General features: G+C 52.5%; 1 protein-coding gene across 2 annotated transcripts in view; it reads right to left on the bottom strand.

Moving 5' to 3' along the window:
- Positions 1–7,907: 7,907 nt before the first annotated feature.
- Positions 7,908–18,158, bottom strand: part of KLHL26 (kelch like family member 26) — a 31,007-nt gene continuing 20,756 nt past the window's right edge. Inside the window, exons 2-4 of one of the 2 annotated variants that reach the window (XM_080673220.1) lie at positions 13,759–13,941; positions 10,241–11,711; positions 7,908–8,894 (exon numbers count right to left, since the gene is read on the bottom strand). In XM_080673220.1, coding sequence (XP_080529346.1) covers positions 8,805–8,894; positions 10,241–11,711; positions 13,759–13,941 — 1,744 coding nt within the window. In that variant the 3' untranslated portion in view covers positions 7,908–8,804. Of the gene's footprint in view, positions 11,712–13,758; positions 13,942–18,158 lie in introns of both variants that reach the window. The other variant, XM_080673219.1, reaches the window with a different exon arrangement.

Below are 18,158 nucleotides of genomic sequence, written 5' to 3'. Positions count from 1 at the left end.
AGTTCCTATTCTCTGGATCCTTAATCCCAAAGAACCAGAGCTACAGAGCTTCAGCCTCCTCTCTGTGAATTTCTCCAGTTCAGTCTTGCTCAAGAATACTGGTTTTGCCATGAGGCACTAAAGAAAAGGTCCAGAAATCCCACTCAGACCAGCAGTGAATGGGATACTAGAGTCTCCCAGATGATAGAGGGATGACCCAGTGAAGCAAGAGGGGTTCTGTTTGACACCCAGCTGTCTCTCCCTAAGCAGAGGGACCCCAACCACCATATCAAAGGTTTATATTCAGGACACCCTAGGGATTCTCAGGCATGGGCAGGGTGAAGCCAGGAGGGGCAGCCAGGGGGATGTGGGCAGTTGTAATTGCACAAAAAATACACTTTTTTACTAGAGCCAGGGATGGCTGAGGGGAAATCCCAGTGGAGATTACAGGGGGACAATGACTTTTTCTGAATATGCTTTTAGTTCCACTTTCCAACTGTTTAATTAAATGTCCATATTAAATATATACACACATAGATTTTAATTTGGAGTGTCCTGGGCACTGACACTGCTCCATTTTATCCTCCTTGTTCATATGGTTTTGAGAAACATCATGAACTTTAGCATTTTTGCCTAACCGGTATCTGCCCCCTTTTGGGTATCAACAACTAACTGCCCTACAGGGAATACTCATTCTGACTTTCAGTCCATGAGATGTGAATGAAGCTGGTCTCACCAACTCCCTCTCCCCACAAACACCACTTCTCAAGTTGGAAGCCTTGGACAATCAGTAGAGCCCTCTTTGCTTAGGTGGCTGATTTGAAGGATAACACAAGCCTCCAGTGCCAGAGGTCACTACTTGAAGAGAAATAGGCTAAGAGAGTGAACCCACACAGAGGAAAACAGAGACAAAGGTAGAGAGAGAGACACTGTCTGAGCTCCTGGATCCAACCATGCCTTAAGATAGGTCGGTGTGGTCCAGTGGTTAGAGCATTGGCCCGCGCAATGAAGGGTCGGATTTGATTCCCAGTCAGCAGTACCTGGGTTGCAGATTCATTCCCCAGCCCAGGCCAGGGCATGTGCAGAAGGTAACCAATCAACGTGTCACTTTCATATCTCTATCTCTCGTTCTCGCTCTCGCTCTCCCCTCATTCCCTCCCTCCCATTCTATCTAAAAGCAATGGGAAAATATCCTCGGGTGAGGATTAAAGAAAAAAATAGACAGTCCTGCCTTTTCAGTGTGTCAGCTAATTCTCTATTTTGCTGAAGTTGATTTGAAGTCCATTTTCTGTCCCTGGCACGAACTGAGACTGCAGCTTCTGGGAGTCAAGTGCAGGGCTGGGCATTCTACAAAAGTGCTTCTCAGTCCTGCCACTATCTTGTGAGATTGGAAAGGAAACAGAGACAGAGCACATTGATGGCAACTACCCCATAGCAAGTTAAGAGCCAGAACTAGAACTCAGGCCTGACAGCAGAGCTCAGCTTCCTTCTCTGCACTGGGTTTTTTTACGGTTTAAATAAGATTAACATGAGTCAAGTGCCTGGCTCATAAGTGCTCAAAAGATGCTGGTTACCCTGATCACTTCCATATGTCTGCACTAAGCTGGTTTCCGGGCACAGAAAAAGATTTGGGGGCGGGGGGAGAAGGGAGGGGTTATGAGGTCACAAAACTGGGCAATGGCCCCAGGGCAGAAGTGAGGTACCAGTGCTCACCCTGCTCATCCCCATTCACCCCTCACCCCAGCAGTAACAAAATCCATCTTAAACCCTGGTGATGAGTCAGAGGAAGCCACGAGCCTACTCATTGCACAATGGCCAGAACTTGACCCAAGCCTTCCTCCGGCTCCATTGACCCTTAGTACTGAGGAGGGTGAGGTGGAGGCATCTGGTGACCCAGGAAGAACCCAGACCTGATGTTTTCACTTTCTTAGTTCATCAAAGAAAGCTGCTGCCACCCAGTGTGGCTGAGGTAGGGCTTTTCGGAGCACCCTGTGGTCTTTGTAAACTGGGGTGGATCTCATGGTCCCTATCACACTTGGGGAAAATATCCACCCTCCTTCAGTGACCCACGAGGTTCATGCCCCCCTCCCTGCTTGTTTGTTTGTTTGTTGTTTTTTTGTCTAAAGTTTTACATGTGACTCCCTTTTCCCCCAGTTGACCCCCCACGCCAGCCATTCCCACTCCCCATCTTTGTACATACTACTGCTTTTTCCCAGACTGCTCCCCGCTGCCCCCCAGATCCTTTCATAGCTGGCACCTTCTCATCTTTCAGGCCTCTCCTCTGAGAGACCCTCCCTGAGGGCCCTATCTGAAGTGTGCCCCTGTGTGTTTCCCATGACCAGGAAACATCCCACTCTCTAAAGGCAGCTGTATCCAGGCTCCTGTCTGCTAGCCTGTAGACTGAGCTGAGATCAAAAGCCAAACACCACCAGGCTAGAGTTCCGTGTGTGATGCAGAAAGGACACAGACACACCCAGTTCCCTACTTTTAAGACTTGTTCTCTGTCCCTTGAAGGCTCTGAGTACTTTAGGTCTCATATTATACTTGTCTGTTCATTCTGTTTTCCTGGGTCCCCAGAGCTAACATAAGACGAGGCACAGTGGGGTAATTAGGAAGTGTTTGTTAAATGAATCCTTTTCTGCTGGGAAACTCCTATTCATCCCTCCTCCAGAAAGACTATCCTAACCCCTAAGGAGAGCTGTGTTCCTCACTCTAGGCTCACCCAGTCCTAGGTCCTTCTCCGGCCAGTTCTGACCGAAGGGGCTGGGAGTGTCCAATTGTTAAATAGTTACACTCTAAGTTACAGAGCACAGCCAAGTGTAAGCTAAGAGGTGGGTCCTCATAAGCCACTTCCTACTGCTTCCAGGATTTAATTTTCTCTCATCTGCCCCATAGAACTGCCTGGCTCCATTGGTTCCTTGCCAGTTTCCCCAGCATCATCTCCCACCCTTCCCTTTCTAATGTCCTCCACTTTAGCCTTGCTGCATCCTGCCTCAGGGCCTTTGCTCAGGCTGTCGTCCTGTCTAGAATGCCCTTTTCCCTGCATCCGGGCCATAATACCCCTCAACATAAAGTCTCTAAATGCAAGCTATATGAAAACCTACGCTGAGCACTTCTGCATGGCCCAGCCCTTGCTGATTCTCCAGCTGTGTAACAACAGGAAAGTGACTTCACGTCTCAATGTCTTGCTGTCCACCCATGTTAAATGTGAACAGTGGCAATCCTCATAGCAGGTTCTTGGTAGATTAAATAGATAATGAAAATAAAGCACTTAGCTTAGTGCCTGCTTCCTCACCAACACGCAATAACTGTTAGGGGAAGCAACCCCTATCTGGAGATGTGAGTTTTCATGCCTTGCTTTTCTGCACTGCCTTATAGGGAATCTTAATCAATCTGGGGTACCCACATTGCATGGAGGTGAATTTGGGCCATGGGAGTGGGGAGGCAAAGAGGAAAGCCATCCAGGGCCTATCTTTGACTTCCAAACCAGACCTTCATCAGACAGAGTTTTGAAAGGTAAAGCCAGAGCCAGGTTTAATTATGATGTGAAAGGAAGAACCAGGCAATAGAAGCCATAAATGCCAGACACAGTGCTCACTCCTTACAATTGAAGAAGTTAGATGAGGACGAAGGTCCCTGTCCCCCCCTCCCCTGGGCTGAGTGTGGGGTAGAGGGTGAGGCAGGGCAGGATTGCCAAGGAGAGTAGCAAGAGGCTGGAGCTGACAGGGGCAGGAACCTAGGGGGATGGCTCTAGGGGATGGCAGGTGGGGCAGGGCAAGCAGTCCAGTTCCTCCCCTGCAACCACCATGCAGAGGGACATGCAGTGACAACACAATGCAGATACTTGGCTGAGCTGCAGCTGAACTCCCTCACACAGCAACCCTCCCAAAACCCAGGACACCTATAGTCCCAACCTTCGTGACAAAAGATAATTCCTGACCTTCAGGGGGCACTGGCTTTTCTTTTGGTGGCCCAGTGGGTTTTTCTTTCTGGAGGCCCAGCATCTGAATCTCCATCCGAGCCTAGGGAGTCCCCACCATGGGAAGTCAGCCCCCCACTGACAACAGAAGCCTCAAAGTCAACAGTTTGATGGATCAAACTGTGGGCCTCAGTTCCCCATCTGTTCCTGTATCCCGCCCCGTGCCACACCATTGTGCATCCTTCCTTTGTAAGAAGGAGGATATTTCCCAGTCCTGATTTGGGGCTTGGCCATGTCATTTACTTTGGCTAACGGCATATGGGCAGAAGCACAGCATACAAGTTCTGAATCTGGACCTTAGGAGGCCTCACGTGACTCCACTTGTCCTCTGGCACCATTTTGGGAGAACTTTACATGAGCTGGCTGCTGGTCTGAGGATGAAGACAGGTCAGGCTACACACCCCCTCACCCTACCCCACCCTGCTACTCCACAGCCTTGCACCTGGAAGCAGAGCTGCTCAATTGAGGGCAGCATAGAATAGGCATCCCAGTTGAGTCACAGATACACGAAAAATACCCATTTACTTTTTTCTTTATTTATTTTGTTAGCCCTCACCCAAGGATATTTTTTCCATTGATTTTTAGAAAGTGGAAGGGAGGGAAAGATGGAGGGAGGGAGGGAGGGAGGGAGGGAGGGAGAGAAGGGGAGGGGAGGGGAGGGGAGGGGAGGGGAGAGAGATGAGAGAAGAGAAACATCGATGTGAGACACATGGATTGGTTGCCTACCACACGTGCCCTGACCAGATCTGGGGATCAAACCCAAAACCCAGGTACATGCCCTTGACTGGAAATCGAACCCAGAACTCTTTGGTGCACAGACCAACGTTCTAACCATTGAGTGACACGGCTAGGGCCCAGCCATTTATTTTTGCATGCCACTGAGACTTGGGTTGTTTGCTACATGTTGTCAGCAGCTGACTAGCGCACTCACATACTCACTTTCCTGGGGATCCAGGCAGCTAGGTTGGCACAGGACATGGACTAGGGCCAATAGGATGTTTCCACTCAGGAAAAAGTGATGCAAAGAAACAGCATTAAGGCAGGAGTATCCAGTTTCCAGGGACAGCTATGGCCGAGTGCCAAGGGCAGATGACTGCCAGTTGAGACATCTGGATTCTGTGGTGGTGGCAGAAGCATCCTCACCAGTCAGTCCCCTGACCTGATTTCAGCTGATCACCCCAGCTGCCTTGCCACCTTGATTCTGTTTTCTGAGCCTGATTTTTCAGTCTTCCTGCCACTTCTGTGAGCAACCCAATAGCCCTCCAAAGCACATCTTTGCTATTGAAATCGGCCAGTTTCTGTTGTTTGCAAATAAAATCCCTGACTTACATAAGACTGGGAAATCCCAGCATCTGTTACCTTTACATTATAATTTTGTTAAGTGTTTGGGTTGCAAATAACAGAATAGCTGACCACTAGTATCTTAAGATACTAAGACTCTTGAGCAGTGCAGACATTGTGATTCTCAGAAAAAGGAGTCTGGAGATCAGAGGTTCCAGGGTAGAACTGGGGGCCCCATGATTTCAGGGCTCTGGGAGGCAGCCTCTCTGTGCTTCTCTTAACTTGCTCCTCATGGCCACAAGAGGGCTGCAGAAACTCCTGCATACTGTCCTCAAAGGAAGCGTTAAGGGATTGAAGGGGGCAATAAGACCTTTTCCATGACCAGAAACCCCCACTTCAGACCTTCCCTTAAAGCTTGGCCAGAGCTGGGAAATTTGCCCAGGCTGAAAACAACCCCCCGCAAAAGGCACTACCAAAAAAAGGCTGAGCCAAATCCTAAATTAACCCCCACCCAAGGCTGGGCACACTGCTGCTGGTGCCAAATCAAGGCTCTATGGGTGAGGAGGGAGAAATGGCTGCCGGAATAGCAACAGTAGGTCAGCCACGGGAATTAAGCTGGGGTCTTTCCTTAAAAAAAAAAAAAATGTTTTTATTGATTTTAGAGAAAAACATCGATGTGAAAAACAATCAGTTGCCTCCCGCCTGCACTCTGACCAGGGATAGAACCCGCAATCTGGGCATGTGCCCAGAGTTAAGCTGAGGTCTTATTGTGTGGGGAGCATGGTCTCGTGGACCATCTGCCCTTGGGGTCCACAGATAGCGCCCAACAGACACTAGAGTAGATGAGGCTCTGCTCCCACCTTCCCACCCAGAACTTCTCATTTGTGTAACAAACATTCCTGGCTGTGCCTCCTGGGACACACGGCCAGGTGCCCCTAATAAAACCCGTGCGCGGAGACTCCACCATGAGAAGGGAAATCTCTGGGGCCGTGAGAACAGAGGAGCTGTAGCTACATTCCAGGACACAAAGCCAGGGGCAGATTTCCAAACTGGCCAGGTCTGGGGCAGATTCCCACCTCACACAGCTCCCCAGAGGCCCCTTTGGCCCTTGCTGGCTGAAAGGCCCCAGAAGTCACACTTGGCCTCCCTCTCACGGGCCTGCATCCCACTGTCCCTGGAGACAGTGTTTTCCCACAACCCCAGCCCAGGTGCAGAGGGAGGCTCCAGGAGCCCGAGGTGGGGAAGCAGGCCATCTGGAAGGAGATGGGCTTTCCCCAAGCTCGGTCCTCAAGCACAGTGGATGCTGCCCTGGGCGAAAGGTGAAGAGAAGTGATAAGGTGATAGGCTGCAGACTCCTTCAGGGAGCCACACAGAAAGGGCCAGGCTGGCCCAAAGGCATGTGCACAAGCTATTTGTTCAACTGTGTATGAGCAAGCACGTATGTGCAGGTATGCCTGAGTAAGCATGTGTGTGTGTGTGTGTGTGTGTGTGTGTGTGCAAGCCTCTGTGTATGGGTACACATGTTCTGCCTTTCTCCAAAGGACACAAACATTCACAAAGTTTCAAGCCAGTTTCTGCTAAATTAAAAACAGCTTTTTCGTGTTTAAAGTTTACAATACGAAAAATAATTTTCCTTTCTTCCGGTGGGGGGGGTGAATGGAGAAGGAGGGGTAGAGGGCCCCCGAGAACATTCCACGAACCAGCCCAGACGGTTACGCACAATCGACTGGTTAGATACGGCAGCACCCCCTCCACCCTGCACCGGCACCCCTGCCAGCTCATTGGGGACAAGATGTTCTGAGGTGTGAGCTGATCTGGGGGAACTTGTAGCTGGCAAAGGCTTCTCACTGCCCCCTGAAGGGGCCGTGCCTCTAGCAGAAAAGGGTTCTCTTGGGGGAGCTCAGGTTAGGGAGGTGAGAAGAGGCCAAAATGTTCTGGTAAGTCCCCAAGGACTACTGCTTTCCTTTCAATGCCCCTGAAAGCATGGGCTCCTTCCTGGTTCCCAACCAAGTTCCTATTTCAGCACTGCCTCCCAACTCAGCCTTGCCCTGGGGGCCCCGTGCCTGTGGGACGGGAGCACCAGGCCTGTGGTATGTTTTGAGGGTGACCTGGAAGCCTCCCCTCTCAGAAGGCTGTACATGAACAAGAAGGCAGTCTCTACCAAAGTACAGCCCCATTCACAGTGAGGCTGCCACAAAAGGACTGGGGCAACTTATGGAGCTCTTGGGCCCCTATGGAAGCGTAATGACTTCATGCTTTCTTTAGGCCTGCCCTTTCTATTCTGCATTGCAGCCTCTGGGGAGAGGGGCTCCACAGCCACCCGATCTTGCACCCCAGAACTGAGCAGATGGAGACAGAACCTGTTAGGACTGAAGGCTGATTGGTGGCAGGGGGCCAGACCACCAGGCACATAGAACAGCCTGGAGAGTTGCCGGAGGCGATGAAGTTTGCCCTCTGTCTTCTCAGCATCCAGTAGAAGAACCGGCCCCACTTCCTGCTGCCCTCACTCACATCCCTGAGCTAAAGACTGGACCTTTTCCAGCTCTTCTGCAAGGATGGGAAAGGGTGAGGTGGGAGAGGGGGCCCCAAATGCACAGAGGACAGGAGGAATCTGTGACCTATCAGGCTCCACAAACTCGGCACTGGGCCTGCTCCATCTTTTCACCATAACATTTTTATTAAATACAAGGAAAATATTAGGAGACGACGTCTGCTAAGGTATGAGGTTAATTCTTTACACAGCGAGTGGGTCACAGAAACATGACATCAATCGTCTGTTAGCAGCAGAAGAGACACTTTAAGTTGCCCCAAGGGTATAAATCCCATTTATAAGGCAGCGGTGCTGGCCTCTTAAAAAAAAAGCAAAATGGAACAACAATAAAAAGATTTAGAGACCAAAACAAATGTGGCTGGAGATGCCATGAAGCCCTTGAAGAGAGAGGCTCCTGCCTACTGACTCCCCAGCTGGTAGCCTTGGGCCAGGTGGCACTTCATTCACCCTGAACACAGGACAAAGAGGGAGTGCAGGGCTGGAGAGTGGATGAAATGAAAATCCTGAACAGACCTGTGGAGTGCAGAAACACTGAGATTCTAAAGCATATCCTCCTTCATCTGTGGGACAGGGACATTATCAGCCCAGTTCTCCTTAGGGCCCCCCCATGTGCTCAGTGCCCAGTGGAAGGCCCGACATCCATGAGGACCAGCTCTGGAAGCTGTGGTTTCTCCTCCTGAAAGCGAATGAGCAAAACACCCTGAGGTGGTCAGACCAAGGACAGGAATAGGAACAAACACTGAACTCTCCTGTGCGGCCCTCTCCCATTCAGCAGCTTTGGCCTGTGGTCGGCAAACTGCGGCTCGTGAGCCGTGGTTTGCGGCTCTGTTGACTAATGAGTTTGCCGACCACTGGGATAGGGGCTTAATCACAAGGAACAACAACAGCCTGTAATTATTGGAATCGAGAGTCTAGGTCAGTGGTCGGCAAACTCATTAGTCAACAGAGAGGCAAACCGTGGCTCGTGAGTTGCATGTGGCTCGTGAGCCTCAGTTTGCCGACCACTGGCTTAGGCTATTGGGGAGACAGAACTGTCCTCTGGTCATCAATCCAAGTTGGGTGCTTCTGAGCCCCTCCAGCTCCAGAGAAGTGGGGTGCAGTTATCTATAATAATAAAAGCGTAATATGCAAATCAACCGAACAGCAGAACGACAGTCCTGGCGACCTTCTGGACGACCACACTATGACACGCACTGGTGCCATAGGCGGGTGCAATGCGATTGGTCGGCGGCGGGGGGGGGGGGGGGGGGGCCCTGCTATCGCCCTGCAGAGGGAGGCCCAGGCCACTTGGCCCGCAGCACTGCGGTGGGTGGTGGGCAGGGCCTCCCTCTGCAGAGCCATCAATCACGGAGCCCCACAAAGGGAGGCCCAGGCCAGCCAAGCGATCGCACCCCATGCTTGTCGCCCGCAGAGGGAGACCACGGGTGACAGGGAGACGGGGGGCGGGGGGGGGAGACAGCTCCACAGATGGCAAGCAGTGGCAGCGGCAGGGGCGGGGCCAGCTGCTGGCAGCCAGGGGAAGGAAAGCCCCGATAGGCCCTGATCATGGGGCACAGGCACAGCTGAGGGACACTCCCCTTCATGCACTGGGCCTCTAGTTTAAAAATACATGTGTGTGAACTGGCCAGAATTGCTCAGTGGTTAGAGCATTAGCCCATGCACCAAAAGGTTGTGGGTTCGGTTCCCGGTTAAGGGCACATACCTGGATTGCAGGTTTGTTCCCTAGCCCTGGTTGGGGTGCACGCGGGAGACAACCAATTGATGTGTCTCTCTCACATCAATGTTTCTTCCTCTCTCTCTCTCTCTCCTCCCTCCCTTCCACTTTCTAAAAATCAATGGAAAAAGTATCCTTGGGTGAGGATTAACAAAAACAAGCAAATAAAATACACATGCTCAAGAAACGGGCAAGAAACTTGGGATGGGGAGAGTGGCATACTATGAATTTGCATTGACACTAATGAGCCTGCATTTGAAAATCTGAGACTGCTGGACTGAGGGATGGGAGAAGTGGGGCATAACAATACCCCAAAGAGACCCATTATTCCAACCCATGAGTGAGGACCCTGTGCAGACGAGGAAACTGCCTCAGGCTCAAGTTTTCTGCCACAACACATCAGCCTCCTCACTGGCAGGCTTCCTGGGCAGGCAGAGAGCCAAGATCTGCTTTGGGAAGGAAGGACCCTAGGAAGGAGTCTTATCAACACAACGGGACTATACAGCCAGCCCACAGGGAGGGGTCCCAAGGTTCTCTATAGGACACGTGCTCGCCAAACCCCTGGCAAGAACAGCATGCAGCCAGGTCATGGGTGTGTGTGTGGGGGGGGTGGGCATCCCGGGAGCTACCTCCTGCTTCCAGCCCGGGGCAGCAGGACTGGGGCACAGGCAATGCCTGCAAAAGACTCAGGAAAGTGCAGGTCACGTTCCCATTCATCTGTCTCGGTGTTGTACACCTGCACGATGCCTGTCACATTGTTGAGGCGCCAGTTATAGCCCCCAACAACATAAATTTTTCTGTCCAGCAGGCAGCAGCCAGCCTCTGACTGGCCGGCCCTCATGGGGCTCACGCTGGTCCACTGGTCTGTCTCGGGTACATAGTACTCTACCGCTAGCACATCAAAGCAGCGGTCCATATGGTCCATGCGGCCACCCAGGGCGTAAATGCGGCCGCCAGCACCCACCATGGCATGCAACACACGGGGTTCGCTCATGGGTGCCTTAAACTCCCATTGGTCGACTGCCGGGTCATAGCAGTGCAGCGCCTTCTTGTCCTCCACTGAGATGCCATAGCCACCTGAGATGTAAAGGCGACCCCCGGCCGAGGCACCTGCGTGGCCCCAGGTGCGGCGCTTCAACGAGCAGGCATAGCCCCACTCGTTGCGCCGTGGGCAGTATCTTTCAACTGAAGCCAGACTGCCGGCCCGGTTGCGGCCACCCGTGGCATAGACCATGCCACACAGCACGTTCAGCTGGAACTGGATGCGGCTCTCCTGCATGGCCTGCAAGCGCAGCCATCGGTTCAGGTGAGGGTCGTAGCGGTAGCAGGCATCCACTGCACCCTCACCACTGCGATATTGCAGGTGCTGGCCCCCGGCCACATACACAAAGTTGTCCAGCACAGCCACACATGTGTGGCTGCAGCCCACTTCCATCTCTGTGAGCTCGCGGAAGTGACAGGCTCCTGGCTCAGGCAGCTGGTATACTTTGCTACTGACAGCATGGTCACTGTCAGTATAGGGTGTGCCACCAAAGGCCACCAGCGAGGGCACATCAGAGCGCACAATCGTGCGCGGGGACTGCATCTCGTGCTGCCGAAAAGGCAGCACCTGGTAGTTGAAGGCCTCTAGCAGGTACTGGCGGCATAGCACGTCCTCCACCATGAGGTCCAGTGTCTGCACACTATCCACCAAGTCAGATGAGTGCATGAGTGGGAAACGGATATGGCAGAGCACATGGCTGGCGCGTGGCCGCCGGGCAGGGTCATGCTGCAGCCAGCGGACAGCAGCTCGGAACAGGTCAATCTCGGCACAGCTCTGTAGGCGGTTGCTCTGCAGGAAGAAGACAAGGCGCTCCAGTGGCAGCTGCAGGAAATCATCTTCCGCAGCGATCTGCAAGAAATGCCGGAAGGTGAAGGCATCCACCGACTCTTTGAGTGAGGCCAGGCTGAAGGTGGTGGCCATGTGGCCAATGTGCAGGCAGGTCTCCACGCTCATGGCAGCCTTGAGGAACTCCTCACACAGCTCCACCACTGGTAGCATCTGCAGGAACACAGCTGCGCCCAGCACATCCTGCACACAGTCCAGGTCCAGCGTCACCTCGGCACTGTAGGCAAAGTCAATGATGTGCCGCAGGCCACACGCTGACAAGCCCTTCAGTTCAATGATGTCCTGGCTTGCCTCCTTCATGCCGCCTGTGAACATGGCCCTAAGGGTCAGAAACACAGCATGTGGGTTCAGGGCACCAATAGACATTGTGGCCACTGGGATGGCCTGGCCCCAAGACACTGCAAGCAGGGCTTTGCCCACCAGGGGAAAGCAGGCCAGGTATGCATTAAAAACACGCAAAAAATAAAAGGTTTTTCAATCCACCCAAGCCATGCATCTTCCTACCAACAGCACTCACTGCCTCTCTCGTGGGGCCCTGCCCAACCTCACCCAGATGTATGCAGTACTGGGGTAGGCTGGTTCTGAGGCTGGGGGCCAACTTCCTCCCTCCCTCTCCCCCCACCCCGCTCATGGCATGGCGATGTGGCTATGCAGGAGGAGACCAAACCTTAGCTTTGGCCCTGGGGAAAAGTTTCCAACCCATATCAGTGCCCAGCCATGAAGACCAGTTCCTCAGTGAGCTCAGGAAATATAGTGGGGACTCCAAGGGAATATACATCATGATTCACAGAGTCCAGTACCTCCCCAGCACACTCACCTGAACAGATGGCTCCACCTTCCCCTGCCTGAATCTCAGCTGCTGTCACACAGGGATGGGAAGGGGATAAGGGTCTCAGGTTGGAGTGCCTATTGGGGCCCCCCACTGGGGTCACTGATATGTCCAGAGAAAGGCCCGGGTAGTCAAGGGAGCCCTGAAAATGACCCACAGGAGTCTCAGCCTGCTTGCTGTAAGACATCTCCCGACGCCCCCGGTGAATGGCCCCAGGTTTGTCAGCTGGGCTGTCCTGCTCTGGGGCATAGGACCTGGGTCTCAGCCCGCCACCACCCCACCCCCGTGCCACAGCCTTCAGGAGGGGCCCTTCCAGGAAAAGGGGTAAGAATCCCAGTGCCTGCTAGAAGTTCATGGGAGGTTCTAAAAGATGTTGCATAAGAGGCTCCTCTCAGAGGGTGAGCTGATCTTTCATCATAATTGTGACTGCCATCAACATACATCGTAAACATCATAACGGATGACTGATGGAAGGGAACTTCCGTTGGCCATTTGCCTAACAAATGCTTGTCATCCAGTCACTACGCTAGTATGGGCCAGGCTTAGGCCCCAGAGCAGGAACAGCTGAGCTTGATGCTGCCTTGGGACCATCAAAAACATCTGCCCAGCACTCCTCAAAGCAGTGCCATATCACTTCCAGGAGCAGCGCCAGCCCCAGGGCCCTACTCCTTCTTGTCCCCGAGAGTCCCATCGGCCTGTTGAAGGCAGAAACAGTCATTGTGACGGGAGGGAGCTTTGCCTTTTAAGGCCTTGCCGCTGCAGTGCCAGCGCAAAGGAGCCTTTAAAGGGCATTTCTGGCTGGGGCGGCCCGCCCGTCCCCAAATCCAGAATAAAAATAGAAGCGGCGCCCCAGATGGCTTGGTTTCTCCAGCTCCCCAGAAGGGCCTCATTGAGCCCGCAGGGTGGGCAGCTGGGGGCACACTGGGCTGGACACCTAGCCTCGGAGTGTGCAGCCTGTGGTGCGCACCTGGGCTGGGACTCTGACATGGTCGCAGGAGCGCCTCAGTCACCACTGGCAAAGCAGGGTCAGAGAATCACCCCCAGGATGACACTTTTAGGAAAGGGTCTTCAAAGCAGACTGACCCAGACACTCAGCAAGATCTCGTCTGTCACATGAGGATTGCAACAGAGCCTGGCAAACTAGGGGGCCACCACCTGAGAGTCCCTCCTGTCCTTTGGCCTGAGTACAGGTATCACAAGGGCAGGGACATGTGCCAGTCCCTGCTGGATTCTGAGGCCAGCTCACACAGGTGTCAAAAACACAGTAGAAACCTGGCCAAGCCCTGCCACCCCTCAGGACAGAAACTGCTAATTGGATGCCCACAGGCACTCTGTCCCCCCAGTATGTTCTACTGGCCTGTGTAATGTTCCTAAAAAGTCTGAGTAAGTTGCAAACCTGGGAAAAGTGGTAGGTTTACTGAATGTTGGGCCAACACCAGCCACCTTCCCTCAATGCCATCTCTCCCTAGCTAGAGTTGAACTTGCCCCTCTCAGAAGAATCTGCACTCGTCAGCCCATCCCCCAGGCCTGTGCTCACCTGAAGTAGTCGCTGCAGGCAGCCAGGACCACCTTGTGCGCATGGAAGGTCTCTCTGTTGACTGTGAGTACAACGTCCAGGAGCTGGCCCTGTGATCGAAGTGTGGCCAGACCCTGCAGGAGGCTGGTGCTATGGCAGGGTGCAGAGAAGGTGCACTTGAGAGCTCCATTCTTATCAGCCATGCTATGGGAGAACAGGGTGGGTGTCAGGCTCAGAGGCCTCAGGGCCTCAGCCCGGGATCCTGGGCAGCTCGCCCAGACTCTGAGCTGCCCCAGGCATGAATAAAATCACCAGAATACACCCCAGAGAAGTAGAAACAAGACCTGGGTCCTAACTGCCACCTGCCCACTGTGCCTTGGCAGTAGAGTAGAAACCTGGCCAAGACCTGCCACCACTCAGGCCAGAAACTGCCATTTGCTGCCTATAATATGGGCAGGGTTTCAGACAGGACTTGAGGAAACCACATGTCCTTCTTTTAAAAATATATATTTTTTATTGATTTCAGAGAGGGAGAGATAGAAACATCAATGAGAGAGAATCATTGATCGGCTGCCTCCTGCACGCCCCCTACTGGGGATCCTGCCCACAATCCAGGCATGTGCCCTGACCAGGAATAGAGCCATGATCTCCTGGTTCATAGGTCAATGTTCAACCACTGAGCCACACTGGCCAGGCACATGCCCTTTTCTCTTTTTTTAACTGAAGTCAGATTCACATAACATACAGTTCACCATTTGACATGTACAATTCAGTGGCATTTAGTATATTCATAATATCGTGCAACTACCACCTCTATCTAGTTCCAGAACATTTCCATCATCCCAGAAAGAAACCCCATCCCCATTAGCAGTCACTCCCTATCCCCCGCTTCACTCATCCCCCTTTCCCATCCCCTGTCAACCACTAATCCACTTTCTGGATTAGTTTGCCTGTTCTGGACATTTCATATAAATTGAATCAGACAACAAGTAGTCTTTTGTGGCTTTTGTGTCTGGCTTCTCTCACTCAGTATCATGTTTCAAGGTTCATCTACATTGTAGCATGTATCAGTGCTTCACTCCTTTTTATGGCCGAGTACTATTCCACTGTGTGAATGTATGAATGCACAATTTCTTTATCCCTTCAACTATCTATGGACATTTGAGTTGCTTCCAACCTCTCCTTTTAAAAACTCTATTCCATTATTTTTTATTCTAAACGTGTCTCCTGAATGCTGCACTCTCTGAGTGACCACTGTCCCCTAAGCCCCAGCAAGCTGCCCCCATGGGTACACTTATCTCTCCTCTACAGAAGGTGGGATTAAGATGCTGGGTGCTGGTACAGAGCCCATTGTGAGCATGGAGGAGGAACTTGACCTGCAACTTCTCAGGAGTGCTAGGCCCTGAGAACCCGGGTGCCTCAGGCCAGCCTCTTATGGGGGCGGGGGGCAGGGTGCCACCTCCAGAAGGGCCCAGCCTTCATAGCCCAGCCACTTTGACACCTGCCCAGCATACCTCTTGTGCCCAGCACTACGGGGAAGGGCATCCACATGACCACAATGTCACCCTGGCCGTTTTCAGAAGAATTTGGCTGTGGGCTACACTCTTTGGCTGCCCAGTCAAGGGGAAAGATCCATCAGTCCCATCTTCTAGGGACAGAAGCAGGCTGAGCAGCTTATCCATCGCCCCAGAGCTGTGAGAGGATAGAGCAGAATCTGAACCTATTCAGGGAAGCAGCAGGCCGCATGGGATCTTCCTGTCACCTCCTGGCCAATGTAGGATAAACAGAGCAAATTGTGGGGAAGCCACAAATCCAAGAATATCTGCTGTAAGAAGATGGATTTACCTATGGAGGCAGCTGCTGGGGGGATGGGGACAAGAGATTCCTGTACCTCCAAATGAGGATTCAGAAGGCAAAGACCATTTTAGAATTTTTTTTTTAAGTTTTAAAAAGGAAAGTGGTGGAAATAACCCAAATGCCCATCAAAGAATGAGTAGATAAATAAAATGTGGTATGTGCACACAATTGAATATTAAGAAGGAATGAAGCTGACTCACGCTACAATGTTGACAAAGATGAAAAATATGATGTTCAGTGAAAGAAGCCAGTCACAAAAGGCCACATGTTGTATGATCACATTTATATGAAATGTCCAAAACAGGCAAATTCATAGAGACAGAAACCAGATTAGGGGTTGTCCAGGGATGGTAAGGGGAAATGCGGAATGACTGCTAATGGGGATAGGGTTTCCTTCGGGGAGATAAAGTATTCTGGAACTAGATGGAGGTGATGGTTGCACAACATTGTAAATATACTAAATGCCACTGAATTGTTCACTTTAAAGTGATGGTTTTTATATTATGTGAATTTTACCTCAAAAACAAATAGCCCTGGCTAGTTTGGCTCAGTGGATAGAGCGTCGGCCTGCGGACTGAAGAGTCCCAGGTTCAATTCCAGTCGGGGTTACATGCCCGGGTTGGGGGCTCAATCCCCAGTAGGGGGCCTCCAGGAGGCAGCCGATCAGTGATTCTCTCTCATCATTGATGTTTTTGTCTCTCCCTCTCCCTTCCTCTCTGAAATCAATACAAATATATTCAAACAAACAACAACCCCAAAACAGAATCAAAGGGCATCTGAACCTTCTCAGATCCTACCTAAAACCTTGCATGAAACCCAGCACCTCAGAGTGTATGAGGAGGCCCTCCATTGCCTCCCCCGCAACTCCCTCACTCCTGTGCATGTCCCCTTTGCTGCTTCATCTCAGAAAACTTTAGTAGAATGTATCAGTGAATGAATGGTTTGGAGGCACCAATACATCACTTCATCCTCCAGACACAACAGGAGCAGACAATGCCATCACCTCCAGGGTCAGGCCTCAGTGCTTCAATAATCCAGGACTTCCCCAGCCCAGGTCCACCCTACCATCCCAGCCTCAGGCTCTCTGAAATTTGCTTTCCCATTCCTGGAACTGACACCTGCCCACAAGTGAGGGCCTGAAATGTGGGCACCAGTCTTCCCAAAAAAGCAGGAGAAGAAAGAAGGCCCCTGGCCCCCATTGTCAACCAGCTCCCAAAGCACTCCAGGGGGTAAAAGGACTGACGCCAAGCACAGGGCATGTAGTTGTGCTAGATCCATGCAGTTGCTGCCAACCTCACATAAGCCACCTACCTCAGCATCCTTCCAGAGAGCCTTAGGAAAGGAGGAGGGCTAACCAGGGGCAGATGGGTTACAAGGGTCCCGAAGGTGTGGGGACATGGCTGGGGTACACAGAACATGAGAGGAGGGGCACAGCTTGCACTTGGTAGAAAGGTTTCCCACCCATGGGAAGCCCAGGTGCATGATTTGGAGGCCAGCCCTATTGCTGTCTGGGCTATCAATGCTGTGGGGCCTGGTGTGCCTGGGAGGCTGGGTGTGCAGCCCTCCTGAAGGCCATGGAGGAAAGGAAGAAAAGGGGCTTTAGGAGGACCCTGAGTCTTTAGGTTGGCCCAGTTGCCTCTCCCCACCAGGTAGGGGGGATGCCCACCTCACTCGGCCCATCCTCTCCCTGACACAGAGCAGCTGGAGCCACTGCATCCAGCCCACCCTTCCTGACTGGCCAGTCTCTGCTCTGTCAGTTTCCCAAGACCCCACAATGGACTCAAGTCCTAAAGATTATGAACAGAATGCCATTGGTTCATGAACTCTCAGGAGTCAAAGAGCCTCAGAGTGCACCACCCCTTGCCCCCAATCTTCCCCAATCCCCAGCCAGGGCTGCTCTCCAAAGTACAGCCACTGCCAAGACATCTCACTGTGTCCTCTTGCTTACACCTTCTGACAGGCCTCTGGACTACCTCAGCCAAGGCCATGTCCCACACAAGCCTCCAAGGACCCCTAAGACATTCAGGTCCATCCTACTCCCCCTCGCCCCCCTCCCCACACACACACATACACTGGTTTTGTCAGCCCCTAGACGTTTTCCCATGGGTGGAAGGACACAACATGAACAAGGCATGCCCTAGGAACTGGGACCAAAGCACTGCTTCACACTGCAGCTGTGGGTGCCCCAGAGAGAAGGGAAAGGAACAGGGAAGAAAGATACAGTGGCCAGAAAGTGGGGGTGCCCTGGCTTCCCTTCCCAACCCTGCTACCCTTGTGCTTAGACAGTGATGGCCATGGGGCCTCTCCATAGAAGGGTAAGAGCTTGGCTGTATCCTGGGTGCTGGGCCTTGGTCCGTGCCACCACAGAGGGCCTTCCTGGCAGCCTTGCCTGGGGCCCTGCCTGCAGCGAAGGCGTGCTGAGCTGCCTGTCCCCACTTCCACAGCCTCTCTGTCCCTCCAGCTCCTCTAGCCTGGGCTGGTGAACCACCTTCTCTGTGCAGCACAGTGACCTGAGAGGTCAGGACAGCTGGTGTGACCCCTTGGAGCCCCCCTCCCAGGAGCAG

This window comes from Plecotus auritus (genome assembly GCF_963455305.1).
Source record: "Plecotus auritus genome assembly, chromosome: 6".
In the NCBI taxonomy this organism is placed as follows: domain Eukaryota; kingdom Metazoa; phylum Chordata; class Mammalia; order Chiroptera; family Vespertilionidae; genus Plecotus; species Plecotus auritus.
Note: the sequence above shows the minus strand (reverse complement) of the source record. Positions and strands in the feature narration are given on the sequence as shown.